Source organism: Lynx canadensis, chromosome A1, assembly GCF_007474595.2.
Source record: "Lynx canadensis isolate LIC74 chromosome A1, mLynCan4.pri.v2, whole genome shotgun sequence".
Lineage (NCBI taxonomy): Eukaryota > Metazoa > Chordata > Mammalia > Carnivora > Felidae > Lynx > Lynx canadensis.
Genome location: NC_044303.2, coordinates 82,844,091 through 82,863,283, shown reverse-complemented (window position 1 = coordinate 82,863,283; position 19,193 = coordinate 82,844,091). Strand labels below are relative to the sequence as shown.

General features: G+C 41.1%; 1 protein-coding gene across 1 annotated transcript in view; it reads right to left on the bottom strand.

The window, feature by feature from the left end:
- Window positions 1-3,661: 3,661 nt before the first annotated feature.
- Window positions 3,662-19,193, bottom strand: part of CFAP97D2 (CFAP97 domain containing 2) — a 35,314-nt gene continuing 19,782 nt past the window's right edge. The window contains exon 4 of the mRNA XM_030314538.1: window positions 3,662-4,190. Within this exon, the coding sequence (XP_030170398.1) occupies window positions 4,184-4,190 (7 nt within the window). The 3' untranslated portion in view covers window positions 3,662-4,183. The remainder of the gene's footprint in view (window positions 4,191-19,193) is intronic.

The following is a 19,193-nucleotide window of genomic DNA, read 5'->3' as shown; positions in this document are numbered from 1 at the left end:
GTGACACATTAGAAGCCTGAGGGCACAACATCCTGACTTCGTGGATTTTAACCTCCTGGCCTGACAGCTTCCAGGACCCAGGGCTGACAGACCAAGAATCACAGGTGCCCGAACAAACCATCTTCTCCTCAAACTGTGACCCAGCATCACCTATAGCTTCATTATAATACTGCTACGTTGTGGGTTCCACCCAACCCCCTGGGGGAAGATGGTCCTGACAATCCACAAGAATCTAGTAGGGCCAAAAACTGCCTCCCAGCCAATAAGAGGAGTCCCTTAGATGACTGGAAACCACCTCAGTAGGACACACCCAGCTGTGACCCACAACCTACACAAACAGGAGAAGAAAAGACAGCCTGACCCAGAGCAGTTGCCACCTCTGGGCTTGCCCCTCCCCACCTGCAGAGCTACATCCTTAATAAATTGCTTTGTGCTTGCTATCTTGCTCCTGGCTGTCTCTATTTGAATGCAGATCCTCATGTAAATCTTTCCTGGGGAATCCAAGAACAGAGTTCTCCATTCACACAACACAGACTCTCCTACTGATAACAGATTTTCCTTTGTCCTGCAGGCTTGCTAAGTGGCTGCACCAAACACCTACTTAGACACCGGTCAGTGACCCAGTCAGGCTCTCATGGTCTGTTAAGCATCTCCAGGAGAGCTGGGCAATGGTTGCCCAGACACCAGGGCCCTGGAAGGTTCTCTTTAATAACAGTTTACCAAGGCTCCTGAGGAGAAAACAAAATCTTGGTTAACAATTGTCTTTTGAATTAACCTCCGCATAGATAAATAATGTTTGTTAATATAAATTGAGGTTTTATGATAGTTTATAAATGTACAGCTTTGTAATACCTACTCTGATGGAAAATGGGACCCTGCCAGGATAGCTTAACCTGCGCAAGGTCACAGAGCCGATCAGCACAAAGCCACCGCTAAAACTCAGATGTCAGGGCAACAATGACTTCTGCTGTTTCCTCCATTAGTGACTCTAAGTGTGGGGTTTTAGGGCAAATGCAAGTTCTAGGGGAAACAGTTTAGGGTAAATGATCACTTCGGAATCTTTAAAGTACTGGTGACTGTCTGCTTCTGTGATCGTATGTGTTCACCTGAGCACAGGGAAATTGATTACTTCTTCATTTTGCCAGGCCTCTAACAGTCGAGTGTATGTGGTATGGTAGTTTGAGCGTACTTCTGTTATGGAGTACTGTTGGTTTATTAATTACTTTATTCAGTCGATCAAAGTTAGGGATGTGATTGGGGGTCACGTCACATACCTGTGTCAGTGGGAGTTAAGGTAACTCACGCCCACAGGACTTTACAGGAACTTTACTGGGTATTACTGTCTATTGCTCAGGGACAGTAATCCTGCTGGAGAGCAGGGTTTAAGGCTTGGGAAAATGAGCATCAGCATCACCACACTTGCAGAAAGAGAGAAGCTCTGAACCGGCAGACCCATGGACAATTTGGAACTCCTCTGTGGTTGGAGCCTACCGCCCCTCCCGCATTTCCACTCAGGAGCTGGAACCGCAGTTCCAGGGAGCGCCACTAGGGACCGCCACTTCTCCACATATCCGCTGGTTTCCTCAAAGCGTTGTAAGGGGCCATAGCTGGCCTGGGACTTCATATCTGTGCAAGTTACTGGCTGGACAGGAGATTGGTCAGGTTAAGGACATTTGTCATGAGGTCCAGATAATACAGCCTGAGAATCAATGGGGTGGGGTGGGGGGGCAGGTTAATAACCACTATTATGCTTTCTGTTTCAGCCACTGTCTTGAGGGTCAGTACTATTTGTGGTTATCCCTAATCTACTTATGAGTTACATAAAAACTTTACTCTGGTCCCAAAATGACTTCAGAGTTTCTGGCAGGCCCATGTGTCACTGTCTTTGAGAAAAGAGAATGGCCACTGCATTGTGCAGCTGTCCCTGGAGGCTTGGGTGTTACAGAGGAGGGGCCCAGGGATCAATCCTCCACCCTACACAAGGCCTCTCTTTGCCTCACCCAGAGCCCACCCTGCACAGAGGGCACCTCCTCTCCTCCTGCTGTCCCTCCTGCTGTTCTCCTGCTGTCCTCCTGCTCCCCTTCATCTTCCCCAACCCATCATTAGTCCCATTCTTTATATTTATGGTGATTTTAAAACATTTGAAAGTTCTACATATTTAAACTGATTTGACACAGGGTAATATGGGACAAACTCATCTCTTCACCTAAAAACACACCTGGTACCTTATTTTTTCAAGTTAATTTCAAAATCAGAGCTCCTGCATAGCCAGTTTTCACTCTGAGAGGCGTGTGTGAAGTAAGACCCATTCGCCCACTAAAGACTCTCTGAGCCTTCCTGGAATGAGAAGGTCCCTGCTGTTTTTGAAGAGAGCTGCTTCTTGCCCATGTGGAGTCACCTGGCAGTCTTCACAGACTGAGGTTCTCTGGGAGTGGCGGGCAGAGAAATAGACCATGTTGTCGTGTCCAAATAGCGACATTTGCAATTCTGTGGTAGATTGTTTAAATTTCACTGCATGGGGGTTTTTCAGGGCAGGGCTGCAGAGACACACTAAACACAACTCTGGGAATAATGTAGTCACTGGGAAGAGGACCGAGGCATGAAAACAATGACTGTAGAGAAGATGCAAACAGGAAGGCTTGTAGATCAGGTATACTATCATTACCAAGAGACCATTTTCCTATCAAATTTAGCACTAGACGCGACACAGCATTGTGCCCAGTTTGAGGTTTCATGATAGGAAAGGGAGGGATTCTGAAGCCCACACCTACCTCGCACACAAGGCCTAATGTGCAGCCGTGAGCTGGCTTCTAGCACTACCTTGCTCCATTGATTCAGACGTTGAGTAATCTGCTCAAAGCCACGCAGCAAATGAAAAGAGTCGAAATTCGCATCCAGGGCTGTCTGACTCCAGGTCGGTGATTTTAAACGCCACTGACTAAAGGCCCTGCCTGCAAGCAGCAGTGAAGGACCTGGGGTGATTCTGTTTAGACACAGAAACCTGAAACCAGACTCACTATTGATCTACAAGTATGCTTTAAAGGGTTTATGCATAAAGGAATGAAATTAGCTCCTTTCTCTCTCTCTCTCTCTCTTTTTTTTTAGTGGAGAATTCAACCTCAATTTATAGTATGAGTTGAATATGGTGAAGAGTGATTATGTCCTGTGACATCACCGAGGGGTCCGGCTCTGTGAGGCAGAGTCCACGTCTGTCTTCCTCATCTTGAACCCCAGGTCTACTCAGTGCCCGGCACATCCACTCAGTCTAAAATTAATCAGATTATCTTTTTAAACACAGCAGTTTCATTGGGACATAATTTCATACAATAAAAGCACCCTTTTAAAGTGTATATTGAGTGGTTGTGGTATTTTCAGAGTTGTGCGATCATCACCAAATTCAATTTTAGATTTAGTTTGTTGAATGAATGAATGAAAGTGTGTATGAGGCTTTCAATCATTTGTTTCAGGTGCTGATACAGGATAGACGTTCTCTGCTGCGGAACAGCGTGAGCATGGTCCTGCCTGGACGTGACGGATAAAGTGAGCTGTCTCCAAGGCACCTGCCACACTCCATCCATCTGACCAAGGCCCACTGATTCCTTTCACATCTCCACGTTATGTGTTCTGGAATCAGGGCTAGTTTTTTCACGTCGAAGAGTTTTAAACTGATTTATTTAGATATTTGTTAAAGTAACAATCACAGGTTTTTAAGGTGAATTACACAATCCACTTGAGAATTATAAACAAATACACAACGGCACAAATATGGTGACAGAGTAAGTGTTAGAGGCCAGAGAAAAAACCTAATTCAAAGCCCTTTAGCTCCCAGTATTACTTCTCTGCATAACTGGTTTCTAGTTATCAGCCCGGAAGCACAAAGAATAGTTCTGTTGCATCAGCCTGTCAGGCACACTGTGTAAACACACACAGTTCTGGAGTGCTGTCTTATGCACACGTGCAGCTGTCCTCCATGTGATATCGGTGAGGAGGGCCTGGCCGACCTCCCGAGCCGGCGCCCCGAGGACCAGCACTGTTGTGGCTTCAGGGAGCCCGTGGCTGCCTCGCAGTTTCTCTCACCACACCGCTCAGATTTGCCTTCTTTTCCCACTTTGCGTTTTGAGTCTTCCCCTCCTCCTTCGCTGTTGGGGCTTGGGCTTGGATGTGGCCTTGCTAAATCCCAGTTTCAGTTCCTGCTGGACCAGAATTACAAATCAGAAACACTTTCCCTAGGGAAGGGCGCTAAAATATCTATTCACTCGAATGCAAGGGAAATGGGGTATTTCAATTCACTGACAATTCTTTTCATTTAGAATCAATCATATAATCCTTTTTTAACATAACAACTTCATTGAGCTATAGTGTTGTACCATACAATTATTCCTTTAAAGCTATATATATGAGTGGTTTTGTTATGTTCAGAGTTGTGCAGTCATCACCAAATCCAGCTTAGAAGCTTTTACGACCCTTCCCCACCAAGAGAAAACCACCGTGCCCCTTAGCTCCTGCTCCCCACCTCCCCTCCCACAGACCCTGGCAGCCACTAACTCACTTTGCATCTCTCTGGGTTTTCATATTCTGGGCATTTCATCTAAATGAAATCATACAGTATATGCCCTTTGGATCTGCCCTCTTTCACAGAGTCTGATGTCTTATAGGGTTACCCACAAAGAAGCACATATCCAAACTCTATTCTTTTTATAGCTGCATAATATTCCATTGGCTGGTTCTACCACCTTGCTTACCTGTTCATCAGCTGATGGATGTTTGGGTTGTTTCTACTTTTTGGCTATTATAAATACTGTTGCTCTGAACATTCTTGGACAAGGAAGGGTATCTGGTCAAGAAGGACTCCTGTGGATTCTTGGACCATTTTCTAGCCTTCTGGTCCTTTACATAAAACAGCTCTTTCCTCCCTAGCCCTACGGTTTTCAAATAGTTTGATTTTGGTTTTCTTTCTGAAGGGAGGAGCTCTCCTGTAAAAGTGTCCTGCTAACCCCACCCTCACCTCCATGCTGACTATGTTCCTGATGTTTCCAAGGCTGGGAGGCTGGGACTTGTTGGGGGAAAAGCAAGTGCACCCTTAGAGAAAGTCTTTCTACTTCAAAGCCAACAGACCCAACAGCAGGAAAGAAATTTTTGACTGAGGAATCCTATAGTGGGCGTCCTTCCCTCTGCCCCTGGGCCTGTCACCCTCTTCCTTCTGCACATACAGACATGGAAGCTGAAGGCCCTGGGAACTTAAAACAGGGCAGGAAGGATGCTTGTGACAGAGCCATCTTTTGATTTGGGACGCTCAGATGGTAATTGTTTCTGATCTGGGATCCAGAGGCAATGAGTTGTTTCCTTAGGCTATCCCTGTTTGTCTTTTCTTGCAGAAGGGATAACCTCAGCAGGAGGCCCACATCCCTAGGGTCTGGTCTTTGTCAGAACTGTGAGTGCTTTTGTGCCCAGGCAAGTTTCCCCGACTGCATCAAGCAGGTGCCTCGAGCTGACGCTTCAATAAAGTGCAGTGTCTGCGCTGCAGCTGCAGGAAACACTATTTCTAGGAGGCTGTTTTCCCTTCCTTTGTTTTACTTTATCTTAACATCTCCTTTTGCTCTTGGGCTTTATCTGTTTCCTGTTTTGTAAAAGAGGAATTTCAAGAGTCAACGTAAATAAGTGAAGGATGGATTTGAAGCGTAGGTTCCAAGCATTTTCCTGACATTTGCTAAAGAAAACAATATAAAGGAGGAAAAAGTAAGGAAACAAAACATAGGAAAAAAACCAGAAATGAGAGCAAACACGATACTTACATCAATAAACAAATGGATAAAACTGAGGGGAAAAAGCCTCTGGGACTAGACTATAAAGCAAATTTACAGTGTTCTGCTTAAAGACACAAACCTGAAATAAAATGACACAGATATGAAGTATACCGCGATGTCAAAGAACAAATGAGCCTGAGAGGGACAGAAACCAACTGAAGGAGGCAGCAGAGACGAATAAAACACGAGGCCCAGTAGATTGGGCCCAGGACGCCAAGAACTGGGGCCAGAGACCAGCGTTCCTGCCCCAGGAAGAGGAGGTGGAGGAGGAGGAGGGGGAGGAGGAGGAGGTGGTCCCCCCCTCCCTGCTCTGATGCAGGGAGTGGGGTGGGGGACACATGCTGTTCACCTGCTGGGAGTGGAAGCCTCTGGAAAGCAGCTGGTGTGAAATAGAAAGAGTATGAAAATTTTTGATATTGCAAACTGCTATTTTTAACTCACAATAAATTTGGAAAAAATGAACTCTGATCTCTAACACAATATAAAAAATTCCATATTTATTAAATTCTACATTAATTAAAGATTTAAAGCAAATCAAGAAAACCATAAAAGCATTAGGAGAAAATATAGGAGAATATAGGGGAGAAAGTGCTCTCCCCTTTCTGTGGAAGGCACTAGAACTAGATGCCATAAAAGAAAACAGTGGCTGATTTGTCTCCCTAAAAATAAACTTAGGTGAAATGATAATAATGTAGCAAAAAATATTTGTGACATTGATAATAGAAAAAAGTAAATATTGATAATATATAAACAGCCATTACATATTAACAACTAGAAGAGAGACAGACCAGTAAAAAAGACGACACCAGACAATTAATACATAGAAATTGAATGGAGCGAGACTCTAAAACACGTATGATGCCAAGTGCTGGCAGGACTGTGAGGAAACAGGGACTTGAAGCCACTGCAAAGTGCAAGTTGTTAGACTGTATCGGAGGGCAGTGCGGTAGTATCAGAAAATTAAATGTGCATACCTTTTGATTAAACAATTTACTTTTAGGTATATAAGTTACAGAAATGACATGGAAAGAGACACATGCACCAGGACTACTGTCATAGTTTCCTCTGGAATAGTGAGAACCTGCAAACACCGTACATTTCTGTAGTTATGGAACTGATTAAATAACTTAAGGTGTATCTCTACAAAAATTACCTTGTAACTGCTAAGGAGGAATGGAGATCTTTATGTACTGACACGAGACTATTTCCATGATACATAATAGATGAAAATGAGCAATTTACAGAAAACTGAGTAGACTGTGATCCCATTTTTGTTTGAATAAACAGATATATATAAATGATGAATAAAAGTCAACGTTCATCAGCAAGTTAACAGTGATTAGTTCTCAGGAGTTCAATCCAAAGGCAGCCTCACATTTTACTTACACACTCTACTGTTTGACATTTTATTTTTCACAATAAATAAATATGAGTTTTGTAATTAAAAATAAAGACTTGAAATGAAATATTCAAGGTTTCGATGTAAATTGAAAAATAAATTAGATTTTCCAAATGCCTCAGCAATTAGTAATTATTTATTGGTTATGCAACTTTGGGAAAGGTGCTTTACTCTCTCCGTACCTCCAGATTCTGTAAGAAATGTCCAAGGCAAACAGGCAGGAAAGCTAGGGCTTCTCAAATCCTTCCCAGTGCCAACCCAGATGCCTGTGGGGCCAGTGGCTACCTAAAGGAGCAGGGCATCTTGGACAAGGGAACTGGGCTTTGGGGGCTACGGGGCCTGCTCAGGGATGGGGCGTTGGAGCTGGGGGGTGTTTATTTAAACTTTGGTGTCTATGCAATTTCTTACAATGGACTGGACTTCGAGGGAAAGCAATCTGCTGAAATGTCCCACAACATAGTGGCGGTCTATTCAGGTAAGAGGAGTAAGTGACGATATTACAAGTCTATAAGTGATTCACTCAGGACATTAATAAGCAAAGTAATTTAATTTCTTAAATTTTTTTAATGTTTGTTTATTATCGAAAGTCAGAGAGAGTCAGAGTGTGAGCAGGAGAGGGGCAGAGGGAGAAGGAGCACAGAATCAGAAGCAGGCTCCAGGCTCTGAGTTGTCAGCACAGAGCCCGACACGGGGCTCGAACTCACAGACAATGAGATCACAACCTGAGCCGAAGTCGGACGCTTAACCGACTGAGCCACCCAGGCGCCCCAATAAGCAAATTAATTTAATTACAGATGACATTAATGACAAAATTAAATACTTATTTTTCTTCATTCAGGGTTAGGGTTTTGCCAGCAAGAAGGATAAGATAAAGAGGGAGAGTTTAGAATTTAAATTATTTGGCAAACTTTTTCAAATTATTCATTTTCTTTGCCTTTCTCGACATAGTGTGCCATAACCAATTTGGCACTGTCACATGATTTCCTGCATACCATCTTGCTAAGTTGTTATTTTTCACCATATCTCTCTCCCTCAACCTGTAATCAATCAGTTGAGTTCATTTTCGTCTCCTTATGACTTCTTTGTGTGAGGAAACAGTGCATTCATCAGCTGAGTCACTGTGCTGGGTCTTTTTTTTTTTTTAATTTTTTTTTAACGTTTATTTATTTTTGAGACAGAGAGAGACAGAGCATGAATGGGGGAGGGTCAGAGAGAAGGAGACACAGAATCTGAAACAGGCTCCAGGCTCTGAGCTGTCAGCACAGAGCCGGACGCGGGGCTCGAACTCACGGACCGCGAGATCATGACCTGAGCCCAAGTTGGCCGCTTAACCGACTGAGCCACCCAGGCGCCCCTGCTGCGTCTTAATAGTATTAGGAGAGGACCGTTTGGCAAATGCTTTCAGACAATAGAATAAAATGCCATAAAACAAGAAAGAATCAGTGAGTCCAAATGCATAACTCCAATGAAGCGAATGGAAATTTCAAATAGCTGTGGATGTGCAGCAAACAAGAAACCACAGGCACCTTGTCACGGTGCATGTCTTCAATTTCCCAGGACACGTTGCTCCGGAACTTTGTGCCCGTCAGCCCTTCCTGGTCTTCTGCCACCTCTGGGCTCTGTGTAACAACAGCTCTCGGTTTGTGATCCTTTCCAGAGTGGTTTTCCTTTCTCTTTGCACTCCATGAAGTCCCTGTTCTCTTCTCCCCCTGCTTAGACTCCAAAAAACAGCATAGATAGTTCTTGAAGTACTGACGGAGTTAAGACCAGTGGAAGCCTTCCTACTGCATTGGAGAGAATGGGCGGGAGTGCTCAGAAGGCAGGAAGGGCTCCCAGAGACGGTATATTTCCTCTTTCTCACTAGTCTGACAAACATTTGGTAGTGCATCTTGCTGCAGGTGCCTGGTTGGGGAGGAGCTGGGCTTCAGAGGTGAGCGGTGACCTCACGGCCCAGGTAAGGGAGAGAGCACGCAGGCACGGTGAAGAGGAGGAAAAGCAGCTCAGTGGTGTCGATGTGCTGGGGACACAGAGGTGGGGATGCTCAGGGCTTCCTGAGGACAGAGGGAAGAAGTGGCAATCAGAAGTGATGCTGGGACAGAACCCTGAAACGACAGAGGTGTGAGCAGGAAGGCAAGGAGAGGAAGGACATGCCCGGTGGCAGGGGCATCTAGGAGCCTGACAGAGGCTGGACCCTGGAGGGCCAGGTGCCGCTGGAGGAGTCCTGACTTACTGTGCAGGCAGCGCAGGGCCACAGAAGGCTGTAAAGCACATTCTTGCATTTCGAAAGGATCATTGTAGAGAAAGGGTGGAGAGCAGGTGAGAGAGAATGTGCGTGGAGGGGCCACTGCAGGGGCCCAGGTGACGGATGAGAAGGCCAGAGGCAGGGCTGCATGCAAAACGCTGCCATGCTGTGCCCTGTAAGATGCATTCCCATTTCAGAGCCCTTTAGGGGTATGTGTGCATGGAAGTGGGGGGGGGGGGGTTGTATCTTAGAGTCTGTGGAGTATGTTTATCTCACTTAGTCCTTAGAGCTAGCTACTCTATCATTAGCCTTACTGAGGTTAAAACTTACCCAAAGTCACAGAGAACGGGTAGTGGCACTAGATTTGAGCGTGTGATCTAACTGGGTGGGACACTGAGGTAGACTCATCCGTTAGGCTGATGGCTGGGGGGCGGGGGGGGCAACGGGGTTAAAGACACGATGTGTGAAGGAATGTGCAGCAGAGGAGTGGTGTGGAGCAAAGGCGGAGGGGTAGGAAGGGCCCAGCACTGCTCCAAGAAGTCATTGCCAAATCCAATTATAGGAAGCTTTTTTTCTGTTTTCTTCTAAGAGTTTTATTGTTTTAGGTTGTGCATTTAGTTCTTTGATACATTTGTGAATTTTTGTTTATAGTTTAAGAGTCCAACTTCATTTTTTTTTGCATGTGGGTATCTAGGTTTCCCAGTGCTATTTGTCGAAAAGACTGTCCTTTCCCCATTGAATGGTTTTGGCATCCTTGTCAAAAATTATTTGACCATATATGTAAGGGTTTATTTCTGGGAATTCTATTCTATTCCACTGGTCCATATGTCTGTCTTTATGCCAATACCACACCATTTTGATTACTGTAACTCTGTAACTCCCTGATTGTGAAGTCAAGGAGTGTGAGCCCTCCAGGCTTCTTCTTCTTTTTCGAGATTTTGTTTTGGCTGTTTCAGGTCCCTTGAGATCCCATATAATTTTAGGATGGGTTTTTTTCTATTTCTGCAAAACTGTCATTGGGGTTTTGATAGGCATGACACTGAATTTATAGATCACTTTGAGTAGTATTGACATTTTAACAATATTAACTCTTCCAATCTGTGAACATGCCATGTGTTTCCATTTATTTATGTCTTCTTTTATTTCTTTTGGCAATGTGTTATACTTTTTATTGTACAAGTCTTTCGCCTTCTTAGTTAATTCCTAAGTATTTATTCCTTTTGAGACTATTGCAAATGGAATTTTTTGTAATTTCATTTTCAGATTCTTCATTGTTCATGTCTAGAATGCAATTGATTTTTTGTGTTGACTTAGTGTCCTGCTACTTTGCTGAATTCATTTATTAGTTCTAACAGTTTGTGTGTGTATGTGTGTGTGTGTGTGTGTAATTATTAAGATCTTCTACGTGTAAGAGCATATCATCTGTGACCAGACATCATTTTACTTCTTTCTTTCCAATTTGGATGCCTTTTATTTCCCTTGACTATTTGTTCTAGCTAGAACTTTCAGTACTATGTTGAATAAAAGTGCTGAAAACAAAATTGTCCTGAACTTAGAGGAAAAGCTCTCAGTCTTTTACCATTATGATATTCACTGTGGGTTTTCCTATGTGGCTTTTATTATATGGAGGTATGTTCCATTCTATTCCTAGTTTATTGAGTGTTGTTATCATGAAAGGATGCTGAATTTTGTCAAATGCTCTTTCTCGTCAATTGAAATAATCATGTCTATTTTTCCCCTTCATTCTGTTAATGTGGTTTACTTTTTTTAAAAAAGATTTTTTAACATTTATTTATTTTTGAGAGACAGAGAGAGACAGGGCATGAGTTGGGGAGGGCAGAGAGAGAGAGGGAGACACAGAATCTAAAGCAGGCTCCAGGCCCTAAGCTGTCAGCACAGAGCCCAATGCGGGGCTCAAATTCACAAACCATGAGATCATTACCTCAGCCAAAGTTGGACACTTAACCAACTGAGCCACCCAGGTGCCCCGTGTTAATGTGGTTTACTATATTGATTGGCTTTGATATGTTGAACCATCCTTGTATTCCAGAAATAAATCTCACTTAGTCATGGTATATGATATTTTTAATATGCTACTAATCGGTTTGCTAGTATTTAAAGAGACAATATTCATAAGGGATATTGGTATGTAGTCTTCTTTTCTTGTGGAGTCTTTGTCCAACTTAAGTATTAGGGTAACATTGCCCTCATAGAATGAGTTAGGAAGTGTTTCCTCTTCATTTTTGGGGAAAAGTTTGACAAGCATTGGTATTACTTTTTCTTTAACTATTTCGTGTAATTCACCAGTTAAGCTGTAGGGTCCAGGGCTTTTTTTGTTAGGGGATTTTTGATTACTGATTCCATCTTCGTACTAATTATAGGTCTGTTCAAATTCTCTGTTTTCATGTTTTAGTCTTGGTAGGTTTTGTGGTTCTATGAATTTGTCCATTTCAGCTAAGCATCCAATTTGTTGGCATATGATCCTTCATAGCATTCTGCTATAATCCTTTTTATGTCTATAGCATTGGTAGTAATGGCCCTACTTTCATTTCTTATTTTCATAAGTTGAGTCTCTTCTCTATTTTCCTTAGTGTGTCTACCTAAAATTTTGTTAATTTTTTAAATCTTTTTGAAGAACCAACTTTTAGTTTCATTTATTTTCTCTATTGTTTTTCTACTCTTTATTTCATTTATCTCTGCTCTATACTTTATTATTTCCTTCCTTCTGTTAGCTTTAGATTTAGTTTGTTCTTCTTTTCCTAGTTCCTCAAGTAGTAAAATTGGGTTGTTCTTTGAGATCCTTTTTTTAAATGTGTGTGCAGCTATAATTTCCCTCACTGGCACCAATTTCCTGCACGTCACATAAGTTTTGGTATGTTGTGCTTTCATTTTCATTTGTCTCTAAGTATTTTCTGTTTTTTGTTTTCTTCTTCGACCTATTACTTATTTATGAGTATATTGTTTAGGGGCACCTGGATGGCTCACTCAGTTAAGCGTCCAACTCTTGATTTTGGCTCAGGTCATGATCTCATGGTTCATGAGCTCAAGCCCTGCATCAGGCTCTTTGCTGACAGTGAAGATGCGGCATGGGATTCTCTCTCTCTCTCCCTCTCTCTCTGCCCCTCCCCACGTGCTGACACTTGTTCTCTCACACTCTCTCTCTCAAAATAAATAAATAAATAAACATTTTTAAAAAAGTGTTTATTGTCTAATTCCCAGAATTTTGTGAATTTTCCAGTTTTCCTTCTGTTACTGATACCTAATTTCATCCTGTTATGGTCAGAGAAGATACTTTGTATGATACCTATCTTTTTAGATCTATCAGTATTTGCTTTGTGGCCTAAAATATGATCTGTTCTAGAAAATGCCACATGTACACTTGAGAAGAATGTGTATGCTGTTGTTGGGTAGAGTGTTCTGTGTATGTCTGTAGGGTCTAGTTGGCTTGTTGTGTTAGGTCTTCTATTTATTTACTTATCTTCTGTCTGGTTGTTCTGTCCATTGTTGTAAACAGGATACTGAAGTCTCCAATTATTATTGTAGAACTGTCTATTTCTACCTTCAATCATGTCAACTTTTGCTTCATATATTTTGGTGGTCTGTCCTTAGGTGCACAAATGTTTATAATTTGATATCTTCTTGTATTAAAACTTTTGTTAATATATAACGTCCTTCTTTGTCTCTTGTAAACTTTTTTGTATCTAAAGTATATTTTGTTTCATAGTAGAATAGCCACTTCTGCTCTATTTTGGTTGTTATTTGTGTGAGATATTTTTTACCATACTTTAACTTTCAATCTATTTGGCTCTGAAGTGAGTTTCTTGTAGGCAGTATATAGTTTGATCATGTGTTTTTATCCATTCTGCCAATCTCTGTCTTCTGATTGGAGAGTTTATCCATTTATATTGAAAGTAATTCCTGGGGCACCTGGGTGGCTCAGTCGGTTAAGCACCCAACTTTGGCTCAGGTCATGATCTCACAGTTCATGAGTTGGAGCCCTGCATCGGGCTCTATGCTGACAGCTCAGGGCCTGGAGCCTGCTTCAGATTCTGTGTCTCCCTCTCTCTCTGCTCCTCCCCTGCTCACACTCTGTCTCTCTCTCTCAAAAATAAATAAAGATTAAAAAAAATTTTTTTAATAATTCCTGGGGCACTTGGGTGGCTCGGTTAGGTAAGTGTCTGACTTTGGTTCAGGTCTGTGATCTCACAGTTCATGAGTTGGAGCCCTGCAACAGGCTCTGCTGTCAGAACAGAGCCTGCTTAAGATCCACTTTCCCCTCTTTCTCTGCCCTTCCCCCTCTCAAAATAGATAAACATTAAAATAAATTTAAAAAGTAATTACTAATAAGGAGGGACTTTTGCTATTTTGCTATTTGTTTTCCATATGCCTAATAGCTTTTTGTCTTTTATTTCCTGCATTACTGTCTTCTTTAGTTGATTTTTTGTAGTAAAACATTTAAATTCCTTTGTTTCTTTTTGTGTATATTCTATAGCTATTTTATTTGTGGTTACCATGAGGATTGCATTTGACATCCTAAAGTTATAACACTTTACATTTAATCAATATCAGATTAACTTCAATAATATATAAAAACTGTTCTTTCACTGCTGTCTTCCCATCCTTTTTAGTTATTGATTTCATAAACTTACTTTCTTTAAAAAAAAATTTTTTTTTACATTTATTTATTTTTGAGAAACAGAGTGAGACAAAGCATGAGCAGGGGAGGAGCAGAGAGAGAAGGAGACACAGAATCCAAAGCAGGCTCCAGGTTCTGAGTAAGCGGTCAGCAGAGCCTGATGTGGGGCTCGAACCCACGAACTGTGAGATCATGACCTGAGCCGAAGTCGGATACTCAACCTACTGAGCCACCCAGGCACCCCAATCATAAAATTACATTCTAATACATCATGTGCCCCATAAAATAACAATTCTTTTAAATAAATTAGTCTCTTAAATTATGTATAAAATAAGATTTGGAGCTCCAAATTTCCAGTAATAGTAGCTTTGATATTTGCTCATGTGTTTACTGTTATTGAGATCTTTATTTCTCCATATGGCTTTGATTTACTGCATAGTAACTAGTAATTTCACCCTGAAGGACTCAGGGTGGAGAAGGTCAAGTGGTAATGAACTCCCGCAGCCTTTATTTATTTGGGAATGTCTTGATTTCTCCTTCACTTTTGAAGGACAGATTTTCCGGATATGGGATTCTTGGTTGACATTTTTTTTTTCTTTTGACACCCTGCTAATCTGCTAATTATCTCATTTATGATCCCTGTATGTAAGATTTGCTTCTTACTTGAAGCTTTTAATATTCTTTGTCTTTGTCTTTCCGAAGTATGATTATAATGTGCCTCAGCATGGATCTCTTTGAGTTCATCTTACTTGAAGTTCATTGAACTTCTTGGATGAAATCTGGGAAGTTCTTATCCATTATTTCTTCAAATATCCTTTCTGCCCCTTTCTCTCGTCCTTCTGGAACTCTCACAATATATATGTTGATCCACTTAATGATATCCCAAAGGTCCTTCAGGTTCTGTGCTTTTCCTCAATCTTTTTTCTTTCTGTTCCTCAGCCTGGATACTTTCCTTTGTCTTACCTTCAAGTTCACTGATTCTTCCTTCTGCCTGCTTAAATCTTCCTTTGAATCCCTCTAGTAAATTTTTCTTTTCAGTGATGGTACTTTTAACTTCAGAATTTCTTTTTGGTTTCTTTTTAGGTTTTCTATCTCCTTGTTAATATTTCCATTTTGTTCATACATAATTCTCTTGACTTTCTCCACATCTTTCTTCAGTTCTTTGAGCATTTAAAACCATTGTTTTAAAATCTTTGTTTTATATATCTGACATCAGGTCATTTTCAATGACAGTTTCCTTTTATGCATTTTTTTCTCCCTTTGAATAGGCCTTTCATGTTTATTTGCATGCCTTATAATTTTTTATTGAAAACTAGACATTTGGATCCAGTACTGTGGTAACTCTGGAAGTAAGATTCTCCCCCTTCCTCAGAGCTAGTTGGTTTTTATTATAATTAATTAATTTATTTATTTTGTTTGTTGCCATAGGCTAACTCTGTGCTGAGGATCAGCCTGAGGTGTAACCTTCTAATTTCTTTTCTGAGCCTTTTTCTGAGCATTCAAAGGACACTTTCTAATTTTCCATGTACATGCAGTTGTTTTTGTATGTCCGAGTCTTTAGTGTCTGACTCCCAAAGCGGGGAAAGGGAAAAATGAGATGAGGTGGGTAGATAAAGGACACTGGTTCTTTAAATTCCCTGGAAGTCATTTCAGCAGTAGCAGGATGGTCTTGCAACAAGAGTGGTTGTCACCTCTTCATCTGCACATTTGTGATCAGAAGCAGCAATCAGTGATCACAGCATCGACCTGATATTTGGAGGTAAGGGTCTTTTGTTGCCTACTTTGGCTATCACAGGCTGCTCTAGGACCACGTGTACAGCTGCCCATCATGAGTCTGTGGGCGGGCAATGTGTAGATGCTACTTTGCTAAGAGCTGATATTGACTGAAATTTACCACAATTTTATACCCAAATCTTCCCCCTGGAAGTTATAAGTTTTCAATAGATTCCAAAGTAGTTTCAATAGAGCTCCAAAGTAGTTACTTCAGACAGATTTTAATTGCACAATTGTCTAGGTAGAGAGACAGATTCCTGGTGCTTCCTACTCTACCATCTTCCTAGCAATGAGCTTTATTTAGCCTCTTAAGGCCTGTTCTCTTAAGACGAAAAACTTCCTGATCTCATACAAATGTCTTGGATATGTGCAATCACCAGCATAGTCAATGGGAATAGTTTCATCATCCTCAAAAAGAAACCTTGTACTCTTTAACTATCAACTCACTATCCCTCCCTGCCCCCAACCCTAAGTGACCACTAATCTACTTTTTATTTCTATGGATTTCCCTATTCTGGACATTTCATATAAATTGAACCATATAACGTATTGGCTTCTTTCTCTCAGCATAAAGTTTTCTTTTCTTTTCTTTTTTTAAATATAATTTATTGTCAAATTGGTTTCCATACAACACCCAGTACTCATCCCAACAAGTCCTCTCCTCCCTGCCCATCACCCACTTTCCCCTCTCCCCCACCCCCCATCTATCCTTAGTTTGTTCTCAGTCTTTGAGAGTCTCTTATGGTTTCCCTCCCTCCCTCTCTGTAACTCCCCCCCCCAAAATGGTCTTCTGTTAAGTTTCTCAAGATCCACATATGAGTGAAAACATATGGTATCTGTCTTTCTCTGCCTGGCTTATTTCACTTAGCATAATACCCTCCAGTTCCATCCACATTGCTGCAAATGGCCAGATTTCATTCTTTCTCATTGCCAAGTAGTATTCTATTGTATATATAAACCACATCTTTATCCATTTGTCAGTTGAAAAATTTAGGCTCTTTCCATAGTTTGGCTCTTTCTATAGTTTGGCTATTGTTGAAAGTGCTTCTATAAACATTGGGGTACAAGTGCCCCTATGCATCAGCACTCCTGTATCCCTTGGGTAGATTCCTAGCAGTGCTATTTCTGGGTCATAGGGTAGTTCTATTTTTAATTTTTTGAGGAACCTCCACACTATTTTCCAGAGCAGAAAATAGTTCATTTTTGCTTTTAATTCCTTTGCCTTTGGAGACATGTTGAGTAAGAAATTGCTGCGGTTGAGGTCAAAGAGGTTTTTTCCTGCCTTCTCCTCTAGGGTTTTGATGGTTTCCTGTCTCACATTCAGGTCCTTCATCCATTTTGAGTTCATTTTTGTGTATGGTGTAAGAAAGTGGTCCAGGTTCATTCTTCTGCACATCGCTGTCTAGTTTTCCCAGCACCACTTGCTGAAGAGACTGTCTTTATTCCACTGGATATTCTTTCCTGCTTTGTCAAAGATGAGTTGGCCATACGTTTGTGGGTCCATTTCTGGGTTGTCTATTCTATCCCACTGTGTCTGTTTTTGTGCCAATACCATACTGTCCTGACGATTACAGGTTTGTAGTAGAGGCTAAAGTCTGAGATTGTGATGCCTCCTGCTTTGGTTTTCTTCTTCAATATTACTTTGGCTATTCGGGGTCTTTTGTGGTTTCATACAAATTTTAGGATTGTTTGTTCTAGCTTTGAGAGGAATTCTGGTGCAATTCTGATTGGTATTGCATTGAATGTGTAGATAGCTTTGGGTAGTATTGACATTTTAACAATATTTATTCTTCCAATCCATGAGCATGGAATGTTTTTCCATTTCTTTGTATTCAGCATAAAGTTTTCAAGGTTCATCCATGTTATACTGTTTTATTTAAAAAAAATTTTTAATGTTTATTTACTTTTGACAGAATGAGAGACAGAGCATGAGTGGGGGAGGGGCAGAGAGAGAGGGGCAGAGAGAGAGAATCCAAAGCAGGCTCCAGGCTCTGAGCTGTCAGCACAGAGCCCGACACGGGGCTTGAACTCACAAACCACGAGATCATGACCTGAGCCAAAGTCATGCCCCCATGTTATGCTATTCTAAATACTTCATTCCTTTAAATTCCTGAATAATATTCCATTGTGTGTGGGTATACCAAATATTGTTTATTCATTCTTCAGTTGATGAATATTTGTATTGTTCCTACCCTTGGCTATTATGAATAACACTGATGTAGATATTCCTATACAAGTTTTACTGTGGGCATATTTTCATTTCTCTTGTGTATTGTCTAGGAGTGGAATTACTGAATCATATGGTAACTCTATGTTTAAACATTTGAAAAACTGCCAGACTTTTTTCCAAAGTAGCTGCACCATTTTACATTTCTGCCAGCAGTGGATGAAGATTCCAATTTTTCCACATCCTCACCAACATTTGTTATTATCTGCCTTTGGTTCTAGCCAAACTTGTGGGTATAAAGTGATATCACATTGTGGTTTTGACTTGCATTTCCATGATGACTAATGATGTTGAACATTTTTTCATGTATTTGTTGTCCTTTTGTGTATCTTCCTTGGAGAAATATTTATTCAGATCATTTGCGTATCTTTAAATTGGGCTATTTTTCTTTTTATCATTTGGCTGTAAGAGTTCTTCATATATTCTGAATATATGCAAGTCCCTTATCAGATATATAACTTGCAAATATTTTTGCCCATTCTGTGGACTCTTTTCACTTTCTTGATACTGTCCTTTGAAGCACAGAAGTCCTTAATTTTAACTAAGTCTAATTTATCCAGCTTAATGTTTTCTCTTTTTTCATGCTTTTGGTGTCATATCTAATACCATTGCCAAAGATGAGGTCAGGAAGATTCACTTCTATGTTTTCTTATATGAGTTTTTATATTTTGTTTCAGCTTTTTAAAAAAAAAATATTTATTTTGAGGAAAGCACAAGCAGGGGAGGGGCAAAGCGAGGGGGCAGGGGATCTAAAGAGGGCTCTGCACTGACAGGCTGACAGCAGTGAGCCTGATGTGTGACTTGAACTCATGAACCACGAGGAGATCATGACGTGAGCAGAAACCAAGATTCAGTTGTTCAACTGACTAAGCCACACAAGTGCCCCTGTCTCAGCTTTTATATTTTGGTCTTTGATCCATTCTGAGTTAATTCTTGTATGTGGTGTGAAATAAGAGCCCAACTTTATTCTTCTGCATATGAGTATAGAATTGTTCCACACCATTTGTTGAAAAGACTATTCTTTCCCTATTGAATGGTCCTGGCATCTTTATTGAAAATAAATTGATATAGACACATGGGTTTATTTCTGGACTCTCAATTCTATTTCATTG